This window comes from Chiroxiphia lanceolata, chromosome 12, assembly GCF_009829145.1.
Source record: "Chiroxiphia lanceolata isolate bChiLan1 chromosome 12, bChiLan1.pri, whole genome shotgun sequence".
In the NCBI taxonomy this organism is placed as follows: Eukaryota; Metazoa; Chordata; class Aves; order Passeriformes; family Pipridae; genus Chiroxiphia; species Chiroxiphia lanceolata.
Window position 1 is genome coordinate 16,315,156 of NC_045648.1, and position 13,436 is coordinate 16,328,591.

Consider the following 13,436-nt stretch of genomic DNA (forward strand, 5'->3'; position numbering starts at 1 on the left):
CGGCCCCGCCCAGCCGCGCCGTATTAGCATAATGAGGGAGCAGTGGCCAATCAGGATGAGGGGCGGGGAGAGGGGCGGAGGGCTCCGCCCACTGCTGCCCCCTGCCGGGCTGGCCCGGAGCCCCCCCATCACCCCCATCACCCCCATCGCCCTCCCGGTCCATCACCCCTGGGTCCCACATCATTCCCATCGCCCCCCCATCAACCTCCGTCACCCCCATCACTCCCCCCATCATCCCCATCGCCCCCATCATTGCCATCATCTCCATCACTCTCCTGGTCCATCACCCCCCTCGTGTCCCCCATCACCCCCATGTCTCCCATCACCCCCATCATCCCCATCACCCTCCCGGTCCATTGCCCCCTACGTCCCTCGTTATCCTCCATCACCCCCATCAGCCCCCCCGTCCCTCCCATCACCCCCGGCATGCTCTGCAACCCCCCATCCCCCTCATCGCCCCCTAAATGTATCCCCTCCCTGCTGCACCCCACGTCACCCAAAAAATCTGTAATTAGACTGAGTGGCTTTAATACCTGGTGTGGTCGTTAATTAATTATATAGTCCCAGAGCAGCAGCTGGGGGTGCCCGGCTTCCCTGGCACTACCACGCGTGTGCAGTTGTGTGAGTGTGCAAGCGTGTGCTGCGTGGGCATGTGGGTGTGCAAGGGTGCTGTGGGTGTGCCAGTCAACACAAGCACGGGCGTGTATGTTCAAGCACGTGCCATGCTGTGTGTGCAAGCGTGTGCAAGCACATACATGTGCTGCAAGCGTGCACATGTGGCAGCAAGAGTGCACACGTGTGCAAGTACAGGCAAGGGCGTGCACAGGCACGCACAGTTGCAGGCCTGTGTGTGAGCCTGTGCAATTTGCATGTGTGTGCAAGTGTGCACGCGTGTGCAAGCATGCACAGCAATGTATGTGCTTATAAGGACCCACAGGCACGTGTGTGCAAGCGTGTGCATGAGTGCACGTGTGTGCAAGGACCCAAATGCACGTGTGCAACTGTGTGCGCATTTGTGCAAGTGTTTGAGGGCACATGTGTGCACCTGCCCCCATGGATGTGTGTGCAAGCCTGTCCACAAGTGCATGTCTGCAAGGAGTCGCATGTGCGTGCAAGCATGTACATGGAGTGTACATGTGTGCAAGAGCCCATGTGTGCAAGCATGTGCACATACGTGCAAAGGCCTGTATGCACGTGTGTGCAAGCGTGTGCATGAGTGCATGTGCGTGAGGACCCAGAACTACACTTGTGGAAGTGTGTGCATGTGTTTACAAGCACACACAGGATGCACACATAATGAACATGTGTTTACAAGCACATATGTGTTTACAAGCACACACAAGATGCACACATAATGAACACGTGTTTACAAGCACGTGTTTACAAGCACACACGATGCACACACAACACACACGCATCTACAAGCACACGTGATGAACACACGTGTTTACAAGTACACACAATGCACATGTTTACAAGCACACACACAATGCACACACATGTTTACAAGCACACACATGATGCACACACGGGTTTACAAGCAGACACGTGCCCGCGTGTCCCAGTAAACCCCCCTGGCCGGTGCCGGCGCCCACGGGTGGGTTGGGGATGCTGGGAGCACAATCCTGCCGGAATCCGGGGGCTTGGCGGCTGCTCCTCGCTGCCGCTTGGGTTTATTTTTAAACCCGTTGGCCCCGAGTGATTCACACGCTGCCTGTTCCCTGTTCCTGCTCCCCAGCAAGTTTTACGCGACCAAAATAGATGTTCTGGAAGGAACGGACCACCCGGCGACTCCGCGGCGGGGAGAGCGGGGTGCTCCCGGGATCCCGGCCCTTCCAAGGGTAGGAATGTCACAGAGCCACTCCCAGCATGGTGGATTTGGAGGGGTGCTGGTGCAGACACCCTGGGAAGATGGGACCATTTTGGCACGATGCTTAACCTGGATCACAATACCAGGCTCTAGTGGAAGGCGCTGGGTTGGGGGGTCCCCCATGGAGCATCCCAGGCCCTGTGGGCTCTCACACCTGGCTGTGGGTGAAAGGGAGCCTGGTAAGGCAGGGGGACAAGTGGGATGCAGGTAGGGAGTTGGGATGGGGTGGTGAAGAGCATTTCTGTGCACACAGAGCAATGCCTGGGGAGCAGAGCATCCCCCTTGGGAACAGAGCATCCCCCTTGGGAACAGAGCACCCTTCCCAGGGCCAGGGCCCTCCTTGTCCCCACGCTCACCAGTAGCAGCTCCCTGCGGTGACCAAAGCACCCGACCAAGGTACCACGTCACACCACGCTGGGAGAAGAAAAAAAGGGAAAAAATCCAACTTTTAAAAATAGGAGGCAGTAGTAACTGTTAATTCACTATTTTTAATTTAAATTTCAACCATAAAAGGTTTCCAGCCATAACAGAGGATCTCACTCAGTTAAGACCAAGACACACACACACAGTAGTCCCATCCAGCCAGGATTTCTCTCAGAGATTCCCTACTTTCAGCTGAACACCGTTTCCAGCACGGCATCAGAAGACAACAATCACACCTGTCCCAGTTCTATGGGACAGTAGCACCACTGGTTTCTTCTCCAAGGAAAACACGATCCAAAGAAACCCCTGTGGATGGAGGACACCTAGAGCTGAGCTCCTCATCCTGAGGACAACAGAGCAGGAGGAGAGTTGGGTCAGCTGGCCAGATCCTGAGCAGAGGTGACAGTCTGAAAGGCTGAGCAGTGATTCCACAATATCCATGCACCCCTCAGCAGGTTTGCAAGGGCTCCTTGGAGAGGCTCCAGGGCATCATCTGCTGAGGAGAAGCCAGAGGAGGTGGCAGCAGCCAGGGCTTGGGGCAGCAGAGGTGGTGGTTTGCAGGCCAACGTCCTGCCTGGACATTGGAGAGAGAAGGGACAAGGACAGGAACCCAGGGCACAGCGTGACTGCAGAAGCAAACCCTGTGACAGCAGCAGAGACTAAGCACAGTTTATCCAGCTGAGCAGGCACCCTGCAAGCTCAGGAACTGCCGGGAAGATGCTCCTCCACTGGCATCTCTGGAGCAAGCCCTACCCATCCCCTGCTAACAATAACCCTTGCATGGTCTCCCAAGCCCCAGCTGAGCAGGAAAAGGCACCTTTTTCCTCTTTGGGGTCATTTATTTATAGATTTAAAGAAATAAAAATAGAAAGAGAGGCAAGAGTGCACACCAAGGCAAAAAAATGTTCATTGCAACAAAGCCAAAGCAGAAGGTGGGTAGGAAGGGGTCCCTTTGCCAAAACAGCAGTTTTTGAGGGGTGGAAATCATTCCTCCTGTGCATACAGTGACCGAGGGCAGCAGGGCCCTCCCTTCAGACCTCACCAAACTCATTTTCACAGTATCCTACGTAGAGAGGCTCTGCCTGGACACCACGCCTGGGAAGAGAACAGAAAGATGGCATCAGGGAGAGGGCACAGGCAGAGCCCACCACCGGGTTTCAGGGGTTCTGGGAGAGCAGGGTGCCCACGGGTGCCCAGTTTCAGGTGTGAAAAGGAGGGAGAAGCTTTTCATCCTGCACTTATAGACTCAGTTTTTGCTCATGCGTGGGAGCACATGGTGAGGACAGGTTTCCCGGGGAAGCTGGTGCTGCAGGAGGGGTGGCAATAGCTGACAGGCCCCCTCCTTCCTCAGCACAAAGCCCTCTCCTCACCAGAGCCACCAGCCCACGCCAGCAGCAAGGGTCTGTCTTCCAGCACTGCACAAAGCAAGCTCTGCCCACACAGCAGCAGCAGCAGGAAAACCAGGGCTTTCCATAAGAACAAGGGTCATTTTGCAGCAGGGAGAGCCCTTCACCCTCACTGCCCCTCCCAGGCCTGTGCCTAGATGGGGTGGCAGCTGTGCCAGGACAGTTACCCGAGCAGCGTGCAGCGGAACTCCGACAGCCGGGCGTAGGCACTGTCCATGTTCCTGACGGTGCTGTTGCTCCACAGCCTCTCAGCTACGGCCCCAGCTCTCGGCCTTGAGGATGAGGGACAAGCAGTCAGGTCAGGGGGAGCTCAAAAGCTTCTCATGCAAAGCCCTGAGCTCCCAAACACTTTCTTGACCAGCGCTCTTCCACACACAAAGGTTTCTGTGCATGCAAAGATCCACTCCTGGACACATGTGGATCAGGAGTGGACGAGGGTGACAGGACAAACCAGTGTTAAACGAGTCCTGGTTGCAGCAGCAGGTTGTACAGGGCATGTTACAGCCTCACAAACCCTCATTTCAGCCTCGTGAAGCTGTTCCCAGCACAGAGGTGCTGCAGGAGACAGGGACAGGCACCACACACAGACCAAACCCGCGAGTTTAGCATGTGATGCTCGGTGGCAAAGGAAAGGGATGTGAGCCCAGCCTGACGAGATCCAGGTGACCTCCCCATGGCCTCTCTTACCAGAGCCTGGGGGTCAGGTTGGTGACGTCCACGTATTCACCCCACATACAGGCCTCGCCACCGATCACCAGGGCCTTCTGCTCAGGGCTGCCTGTGGAGGGACAGCACCCAGGTGATGCATTAGCCAGACATCCAGCCCTGGCGCCACCTCCAAGTGCCAGCCAGCTGCCACATGGGAAGGGGACACAAGGGACACACCTCTGAAGTCCAAGGGCTCCACCCTGTAGGCTTCCATCCAGTCCTGCCCGTAGGAGATGCGGTTGAGGTACCAGGGCGAAGAGAGCAGGGCATGGTAGCCAGCCCTGGTGACATTGGCCATCTCCTCCTTGTACGGCGTGAGGAGGTTCTCCTTCCACACATGGATGATGGTGTCCGGCCTCACCTGAGCACAGGTGAACAACGTGCAGGGGATCAGTGGTGACAAGAGGACCCCCTGCCCCTGCAACCAGAGTGCCCTGATCCCATCCACATCCCCAAAGGGAAACTGAGGCAGACTTGGGCTGGCCTTGGTTTGTGAGCCACCTCCCACCTGGTTTGCAGGAGCAATAGAGAGAGGAATAAGGCCATTTGCAGAGTGTCCTGGGCAGGGTTAAAACCTGCCTCTTGCAGGTGCACACACAAGAGGAGAGCAGAGCGTTGGCAACAGTGTGACAAAACCACCATGAGAGCACCTCACTGGCAGCACCATCTGAGGATCAACTCCAGATTCATAACAGAGTAACTCCCACCAGCCCCAGCACAGCCCCCCCAGAGCACACCAGTGTCCGACTGGGATGCTGACACTGTTCACCCCAGCACAGGCAGCTCTCACCTCCACGTCGTTGTCAAAGACCTCCTGCCACACGATATAACCTTTGCCAAGGGAAGAGACGATTTCCAGAAGCCTGGAGAGGAAAAAGTACTGAGTTTTTGGTGATCCTCGTGACCCTCTCTTGGCTGGTTACATACAGCCACAGGAGCAGTACAGATATTCCCAACACCCACAGTTGGATGTCAAGGTACTTCTGAAGGAGAAGGGAGAGAGCACAGCCCCTTATGTGGCTTCTTTCTCTTCAGTCCCAGGCTTTTTTGTGGTCAACCTCCCAATAAAATGCTTCCTTTGGGGCCAGGGAGACATGCCCAATGGGGATGCTCCTGAAAAGGAGATCTGGGGTCCCTAAGACAGCAGAAGACATTTGTGCTGGTCACACAGTGCAGCTGCAGGCCCCAGATGCCCCTGTTCCTACCTCTGGATGTACAAAGACTCTAATTTTTTGTAATCGTCACCAAAGTCCATCTCCTTCATGAAAGCACGAATTTTTGGATTGGATCTCCTGTGTACCAAAGAGAAGAGAATAAAAGCATCACAATCTGAACTCTGGAGTAAGGCCAAGACACGGTCAAGTCCTTCCCACATTGGTCCAAGGCTTGCCAGAGCTGTGGCTGCACCAGGACCAGCAGCTCCTTATATCCAGCATCACCCTGAGCACAGAAACCCCATGCACCTCCACTTCCCCTGGCCTGGGGGAGCAGGACACCAAAGATCATGACCCAGAAGTGATGGGCTTGGACTCCAGTCCCAGATACTTCACCCCAGTCCCCACCCAGACTGACCTCAGACTCACCAGCATGTGAAATCCACCTCATCACCACCGAGGTGGAGAAAGAAGTCTGGGAACACAGAGCTGACCTCTTGGAACAAACTGGTCACAAACTCGTAGGTGCTGTTAAGGATGGGGTTGATAGGCCCGTAGGTTCCAGAAGGCTCCTGGACCACATAGCAGGGAGTCAGGAGGCCTGGAGCACCTGGATGATAACAAATGCAGGATGGTGAGGAAGGGTCAAAATGTGGCCATGTCACTGCCTACAACACCCCTGATCCTCCTCAGTACGGCCCAGGGCCTTCCATGGGACAGGAAAGCAGGGCCAGCCACAGCTCTGGCTGTGCCCAGAAGCACAGGGTGAACTCCAGCACAGGCCATGGGATTAGGAAGCAGAAGAATGGAAGAGAAAGACAATGGAATGTTTTCCTGGAGCTTCTTGCACTTCCAGCCATGGAAGAGGAGACACTTGCAGTCCTTGCAGCAGAAAGTGCTGCGACAGGACTGGGGCACAGCTGCGCAGAGCGAGGAAGCTTGGTCAGCTGCACCCCCAGTTAAACACAAGATCCTTGCAATATCCACGATGATTCTGGCAGAGCAGATGTCCCCAGAAAAACCCCAAAATCACTCATCTTGGACACAAGAAGAGGCAGAAATGTTTCTCTTTTGGATTTTGTTCCAGAAGATGGACCATTGGGTCCCAAACGATGGTTTGCTCCTCCTCAAAGCCAGTCTGCGGGACATGGCTCCCCACACCCAGCTTTTAGGATTGAGGCTGTATATCCCAATCCTGCCCCTGGAACTATCCCAACTCTCCTCATGGCAGCAGCAGGCAGGGTCTGCCCCTCACCTGGACCCCAGGAGAGGGTGTGGCCAGGAGTGTCAAACTCTGGGATGACCCTGATGCCACGCAGCCGGGCGTACTCGATCACGGCGCGCACGTCGCTGGCAGTGTACACGTGGGTCATGGCATTGAAGGCTCCCTGGGAACACAGAAATGCTCAGTGCCTTGCTCAGGAGCAGAGGGGGGGGATCTGCTCACCTGGGCTGGTACATGGAGATCAGGGAGGGTTACCTTCTTGCTGAGCTCTGGGAATGTCGAGCTCTCATAGGGGAAAGACGGGTCATCCACAATGTGCCAGTGAAACACGTTGAACTTGTTGTAAGCCATGACGTCCTGGGAAGGAACAGGAACAAAGATGAACGTGCCCTGTCCCTTCTGAAAAGTCACCCAGCTTGCCACAGAAAGTGTACAAGGCCCCCATGCTCCAAAATGACAAGGCAGAGTTCCCAAATGCTCCCCAGGATTGAAGAGAGATTCAGACACCTCTCTTGAAACGCAACGGCATCATGAAGAGCTGCAGAGGGCCAGGAGTATTTCTGCTTACAGTAAAATCTCCCTATAATTGAGCCAGTAGTGGAGACCTGGAAGTTTAATTCTGCTTGGGATGAGTACAGAAGCACCACCCACCTTTGCCAGTGTTTTCCCTCACCTTAGAAACAACCCAGCCTCAGACAGTAACCTGGACTGCAGGAACCCAGGACATCTCAGTTTTCTTCTTCTGCAAGGGGAACTGAGAAATCACCCACACAAGGCAGCACAAGAAACCCTCAGTGGTCACAAGAGGACAGGACACACAACTAAACCGCCCTGTCTCCCAGCACAGGTGCCCTACCAGAGTTTCCAGGATGGCTCTCAGGGGCAGGTAGTGACGAGAGGTGTCCAGCAACAGTCCCCGGTGAGGGAAGCGGGGAAAGTCCACAATTTCTGTCTCATTGATGTAGTACTGCACGTGGAAAACATGAGCAACACATGAGTAGGACATTGGGCAAACAGCCCTTAGCAGGAGGCAATCAGGGTCACTGTTGTCCCCGGGGCTGCGTGGACAGGGCTGCCCTCACTGCCCAGAGTGCCAGCTGGCCAGAAAGAGCTGCAGCCCTTTTTCACCCACTCAGAAGGCAGGGATTTGGCTGGATCAATGAATCTCCACGTGGCCCTTGGCAGGGCTGTGCCACACTGCTGGTACCCCCTCATCCCGAGCATCCCAGCAACCCTCAGCCTGTCCCCATGGAGGCAGGAGCACTATGGAGAGCCGCCTGCCCGCAGGAGATGAGACCAGGACTCACTGTGCCGTTCTCGTCTCTCCCAACGAGCTGGCTGAACGTTTCCAGGCCTGCAGGAAAACCACACACAGCCCCTGCCTCAGCACAGACTCCCTCAAAGGAGCAGAGCTCAATTAACAAAGAAGTCCATGGAAAGAGAGAGGCATCCCCACAGGCCCAAGGCAGGGAGAGCGGGAATGCCCCATTGGAAGCACAGCTCACCTCGGAGAACTCCCCAGATGGCCTCAGCAGAGAGCAGCATGGAGCCCTTGGACACGATCAGCTTATCTGGAACACAGCATCAGGGGCTGGGCTGGCATCAGGCCCCACTGCCACAAGAGCCCCAGCACTAGGCAGGGGTCAGGCACAGCACTGCACTCTGAGATCCCTGAGAACCAAATTCTGGTTTTCTTTTGCTGTTTTAAACCTCTCCCCACTGCTTTATCAGCACCCTGAGGTAAGTCCCTCCCTCCCTGCCCCAGGTTCTCAATAACAGAGAAGGGTTGGTGCCTCCCCAAAAGTGGGGGTATAACTGCTGCACAGTCCTATTTCCCAGGGGTGGGCACAGAAACAGCCACATTCCTTCTCCAGTCACTCCCTCCTACTCCCAACCCCAATACTTACAGCTCTCCTTGGAGTCCAGGTTGGGAAACCCATCACAGCCTGGCATGGCAACGTAGACGAGGAGCTGAGTGCAGGGTGTCCCCCAGGGTGGTTCATTCTCTGCAAATGACACAGATATCGACCCCATCCTAGCTCTTCTCCTTGCTTCCAAGCCCACCACCATCCTCCCAGCTCAGCTAGCAACAGAGGCACAGGAGTACATGGACTTCCAACACACGTGGCAGAAATGGGGACCCCCTCCTGCACCCCAAAACAGGCACAGGGATGTTCAGTAGGGGCTAATTTCAGTGGAGCCAACCAGGAGCACATGAGCTGATCCCAATCTTCCGAACGGAGAAGGTCTGCTAGTGAGGAGACCCCCAGGGGAGGCTTCTCAGGGAAGCTTCACAAGAGAGAAGAGACATCAGAGTATGGACCAGCAACAGCCCCCAAGGCTTCCTGGACACCAGCCCTGGCTCTAAGCTACAACCACAACTAGTCAAAGCTTCTCCATGAGGGTAAAGAGCTTCATGTTTCCAAACTCTCCCAACATTGGGAACAAAGTACAAGCCCAAGAGCTCTGCCCTACCCTTTGCAAAGAAACTCTGTAAAAAAGGTGCAGAATGAATCTGCTGAGTTAGAGGCAACCAAAAGGTCTCACCCAAAACAGAAAAGCTCCTGAACAACTTCACCTTCTGCAGAGCAGGGCCCAGGTGCAGTGGCTGGAGAAATAAACCTGATCACATTCAGATCCTAAACAGGAGCTCTGGCCACACTTCCCAAACTGAATGACAGCTTCAAAGGATGCACAGGCCTGAGTTCTCACTGAAGTAATTCCCTCAACTCCAAAGGGAGGTGTTCAACCTTCTCTGGGATGCATAGGATTAGTCACAGCATTCTGTGGCTAAGAGGAGTGTGGGGCAGCAGGGTGGGACCCGGCTCATCCCAGCCAAGCTCCATGCCTACACCCCCACAGCATTCCTGGGCACAGCCAATGCTCCAAGCAGTCACTAAAAATAAAGAGCCTGGCTTGGAGTGAGCCAAAGCACCAAGGAGACCCCAGGGAGACTGTGGCACTGCCAGCGTGCGGGTGAAATGCAGGGAGCCCCTGCTCCACAACTCGGAGGAGCCATGAACCCTGGATTTCTCCATGAAGGAATGACGAAACCTCTGCAGAGAGAAGGAAAACAGCTCCAAGCTAGCCCTCTGTTTTGAGCTGGTTGCAGACAAGCTGGTAGCCAAGGCAACCTCACAGATGTGCGAGCGGCACAGCAAGACCTGATCCCTCCTCTCGGGAAGGCGGCAGCTCACCATGAACAGCTGCCCCCAGGCCTGGGGATGTAGGAAATACTCATCCTGCTGAGGACCCTCAACAGAACTGGTCCCACCATCACACACCGCATTTAAACCTGCCCAGGGAGACACTGCCCAACCCAAACACAGCCTCCTTGGCCAAGGAGCAGGCAGGAACCAACACCACTACACCCTGAAGCCAGTGCAGACAGAAAATGGTCTCTTCCATTTCTTTTCTCTATTAATAAAACTTATTTCCTTCCATCCAGGGTTTCCATTGCCTGTTCTTACTAACCACCCATGCAAAAAAAAAAAAAAAAAAGCAAAGGGGAAAAAAGGTCTTAAAATAATTTGTGTAGTTTGAGCATCACAAAGCAGGGCGTATGGAAAGCGATGAGTGTGAGCTCGATCTCGTGATCACAACGTTGCTCCGAGTGATTTGATGGTCACATTTCCCCTCTGAGAGGAACAGGAGAGCATGAATAATTAGATCAGCTGTTTTTAGTTCCTAGCAGCAAAAGAGAGCCAAGAGGAGCCTTCTCAGCTCCCAAACCGAAATTTATTTCCATTGCTACTCACAAGAGTGGAAAAAATAAAATAAGCCAAATGGTTCTTCTCTGTTTCAAACCTGCTTTTTTCAAAGCACGATGTGCTCAACAAGAAGCTGAGCAGCTTCCAACGCCACCACCCTTCTCTGCTTTGATCAGCAGCAACAGAGTTCACGCTGACATTTAAAACACTCGGGAGCAGAGTTACTAGCTCTTTCTGATGAATGAAGCACTTCATATTCCCTGGATATAGCACTTCAGGCTGCAGCAGACCCACGCAGCCACTGAGATCCATGCATGCCGGATCCACAGCCAGGAAATTTCCCGCAGCTCATCCCTGACATGCCATGGGTGCTATCACTAAGACGGCCGGGTGCAAGAAACCTTTAGAACCTGTCCCAAAGCAAACTCCAGCTCTCCAAGCTTTGGCCTTTCCTCATCTTACCCTACAATTTCAGGATGAATCCAAGAGCTAATCCCTCTCTGGCAGAAAAGCCACACTGCCTCGGGACGTTTAGCAGCTCTGCTTTGGCAGATGAGCTCCATGGCAGGAACATATACTTGGAAGAACACACACGATGCAGCAAGTCTTTCCTCAAGGTAAAGCCTCACAGGGGACAGCAAGAGCTGCTAGGAACAGAAAGAGCCAAGACTTACAAACAACTCTGGAGCAAGAGCGGTTGCAAGACTGGCAGTGGCTCTCCCTGCAGCCACAAAGGAAGGAAGCGAAATGAAGCAATGGGGAGATGAAACACTGTCCAGAGGAGATAAAAAACGAGATGGAGGGAACTCTCAAGAGCAAGAGCTTAAACCCTGGAAGGAAACGAAGATAACTAGTGCTCGCTGTGCCAACTGGGTCAGATTTTGTCATCTGCAGTTTGTGGCATTGCCCTCCACATCCCAACGCACCGCTGCCCTTTGCCACCAGACTCCCCCAAGCCAGCTCGCCGTCACACCCAGCCTCCACCTCCCGCCCCGCCAGTCCCCGCCGGACTGAGGGGAGACAGGGGGACACCCAAACCCCGTGGTCTGACCCCAAAATAAACGCGGGTTTGGGTTTGGTGGGTGTTAAGAATAAAGCCACGGAGGAAAGGGTCACCCCCACCCCGCCTCACCGGTCGGGCGGGCGAAGAGCAGCGCCCGGTACCGCTGGAAGGCGGAGTCCAGCACATCGCAGCCCGGCCCCACGGCCGAGCCGTCCGCGGCGGCGAAGCGGAATTGGCCGGGAGGCAGCAGGCAGCGACCGCCGCCGGGCGGGGAGTGCTGGGCCTGGGGCTGCGGCCACACGGCCCCCGCCGGGCCCGGCAGCACCAGGAGCAGCAGCGGCGGGAGCAGCAGCCGCCGCAGCACCCGCGCCGCCGCCATGTCGCACTCGCAGCCTGAGGGAGGCGGCGGCACCGCCCGGCAACGGGGGACGGGCGGCCGCGAAATGGCAGCTCGGGCCCGCCCTCACGGCCTCCCCCGCCTGCCCCCTCACCCCACAGCCGCCTCTCCCCTTTCAAAGAAATCCCCCAAACCCCTGCAGCTCCTCACCAAGGGTCATTTGACCCCCCCCAGCCCTCAAGGTTTAGAGTCCCCCTCCCACCCCTGGCCGTGCTTCTTGCCCTCGGGGAGCCTCAGCAGCCCCGATTTGGAGTTTGAGGAGATGAATGATTTAACATGTATTTCACCCACGCTGCTTTCACAGACTCACCGAATGGTTTGGGCTGGAAGAGATCTTAAAGATCATTTCATTCCAGCTCCCTGCCATGGGCAGGGACCCTTTCCACCAGACCAGGTTGCTCCAAGCCCCGTCCAACCTGGCCTTGGACACTTCTAGGGATGGAGCAGCCACAGCTTCTCTGGGCAACCTGTGCCAAGGCCTCTCCACCCTAGATCTAACCTAATTAGACTCTCTGTCTGTTTGAAACCAGCACCAGTACATGCTTTGGATCCACCTTGGGTTTGGGTGTCTTCTGTTGGTGGTGTGTATTTTTATGAGCAATACCAAATATAAATCAGCCCTTGCACAGTTTTCCAGGGATATTTTATATGTGGCAGATGAAATATTCATTGGACTGTACAAAAAAAAGGGGCTTTATCCCATGATGGAACCTCATGGTGAAGTATTGCAGAGATACTTTCCATACGGCACTTGGCTTTTCCTAGGAAAGCCTTAACCTCAGATGAACTCTGTTTAATTTTGCCTCCTCTCTCCAGATCTGCTTTCCTCAGCAATCCCCAAGTCAAATAAAGACCTTAAGCTCAGGTCTTTCCCATCTAATTGCCAGCACAAACCTACATGGGAACCAAGTCCATCAAATTATTAAAAACCTGTTGTCCTAGAAAACTGCAAGCTATCAGGAGCGCTGGAAGACAAGCCACAGGCATGGGAGCAAGCAGGAAATTAAACAAATGGTATAAAAGAAAGCATGACAAGGGAGATGGCCCCATCATACAAGAGGAAAAATTACTCTGCTTGAGGAGGACATGACCATAGAAAGGTCTGGTGAGGAATCTAAAGCATTGTTCCTCACATGAGCAGTGTAGAGAGAATGGGATCAACAGGAAGAAAGCATTTTGTAGAAAAAAAATATCAAGGAACTTGTTATCAAAGGTTAGAAAAGCACCAGCACAAAGTGCAGGACTGATGGTGAAAGGAGAAGAACTGGAGGACATGGAAGGGTTCAGTGGGGCTGGAGAGGGATGGAGGGAGGTGCTCTCCAAGGCTGAAGGAGACTGTGAGGTTCCAGTGAAGGTTTTGGGGGTGACGTGGGGGTGGAAAAGTTGTGGGGAGGCCAGGCAGCAGGAGGAGACCATGGTTAGCTTTGGATCTAAATGGGATTGAGGGAATTTATGAGATTAGTGAAAATTAATAGGGGATCTCAAAGAGGGGAAGGCAGTGAGGGGACTAAGGGTCACCTTGAGATAGAGAAACTGGGCT

General features: G+C 54.5%; 1 protein-coding gene across 2 annotated transcripts; it reads right to left on the reverse strand.

Annotated features, from left to right (window-relative positions):
* Positions 1-2,338: 2,338 nt before the first annotated feature.
* HEXA (hexosaminidase subunit alpha) lies at positions 2,339-12,071 on the reverse strand. 2 transcript variants are annotated; one of them, XM_032700036.1, is made up of 14 exons: positions 11,629-11,893; positions 8,694-8,792; positions 8,292-8,357; positions 8,094-8,140; positions 7,643-7,753; positions 7,042-7,143; positions 6,817-6,949; positions 5,991-6,171; positions 5,613-5,699; positions 5,198-5,270; positions 4,585-4,768; positions 4,387-4,477; positions 3,867-3,971; positions 2,339-3,388 (listed from the first exon to the last, which is right to left on the reverse strand). In XM_032700036.1, the coding sequence occupies exons 1-14, from the start codon at positions 11,876-11,878 to the stop codon at positions 3,325-3,327; spliced, it is 1,593 nt and encodes a 530-aa protein (XP_032555927.1). In that variant the 5' UTR covers positions 11,879-11,893; the 3' UTR covers positions 2,339-3,324. The 2 variants fall into 2 exon arrangements, with proteins under 2 accessions (XP_032555927.1, XP_032555928.1); XM_032700037.1 differs by lacking the exon at positions 11,629-11,893 and adding an exon at positions 12,047-12,071 and having other exon boundaries at positions 2,830-3,388.
* Positions 12,072-13,436: the final 1,365 nt, after the last annotated feature.

Excerpts from the sequence above, each read along its gene's own strand:
- HEXA (XM_032700036.1), bottom strand. The coding sequence starts at position 11,878 with ATGGCGGCGGCGCGGGTGCTGCGGCGGCTGCTGCTCCCGCCGCTGCTG. Across the intron at positions 8,141-8,291 it reads CATCTGGGGAGTTCTCCGAG|GCCTGGAAACGTTCAGCCAG; the intron begins GTGAGCTGTGCT and ends GTTTTCCTGCAG. Across the intron at positions 7,144-7,642 it reads GAGCCATCCTGGAAACTCTG|GACGTCATGGCTTACAACAA; the intron begins GTAGGGCACCTG and ends GTTCCTTCCCAG.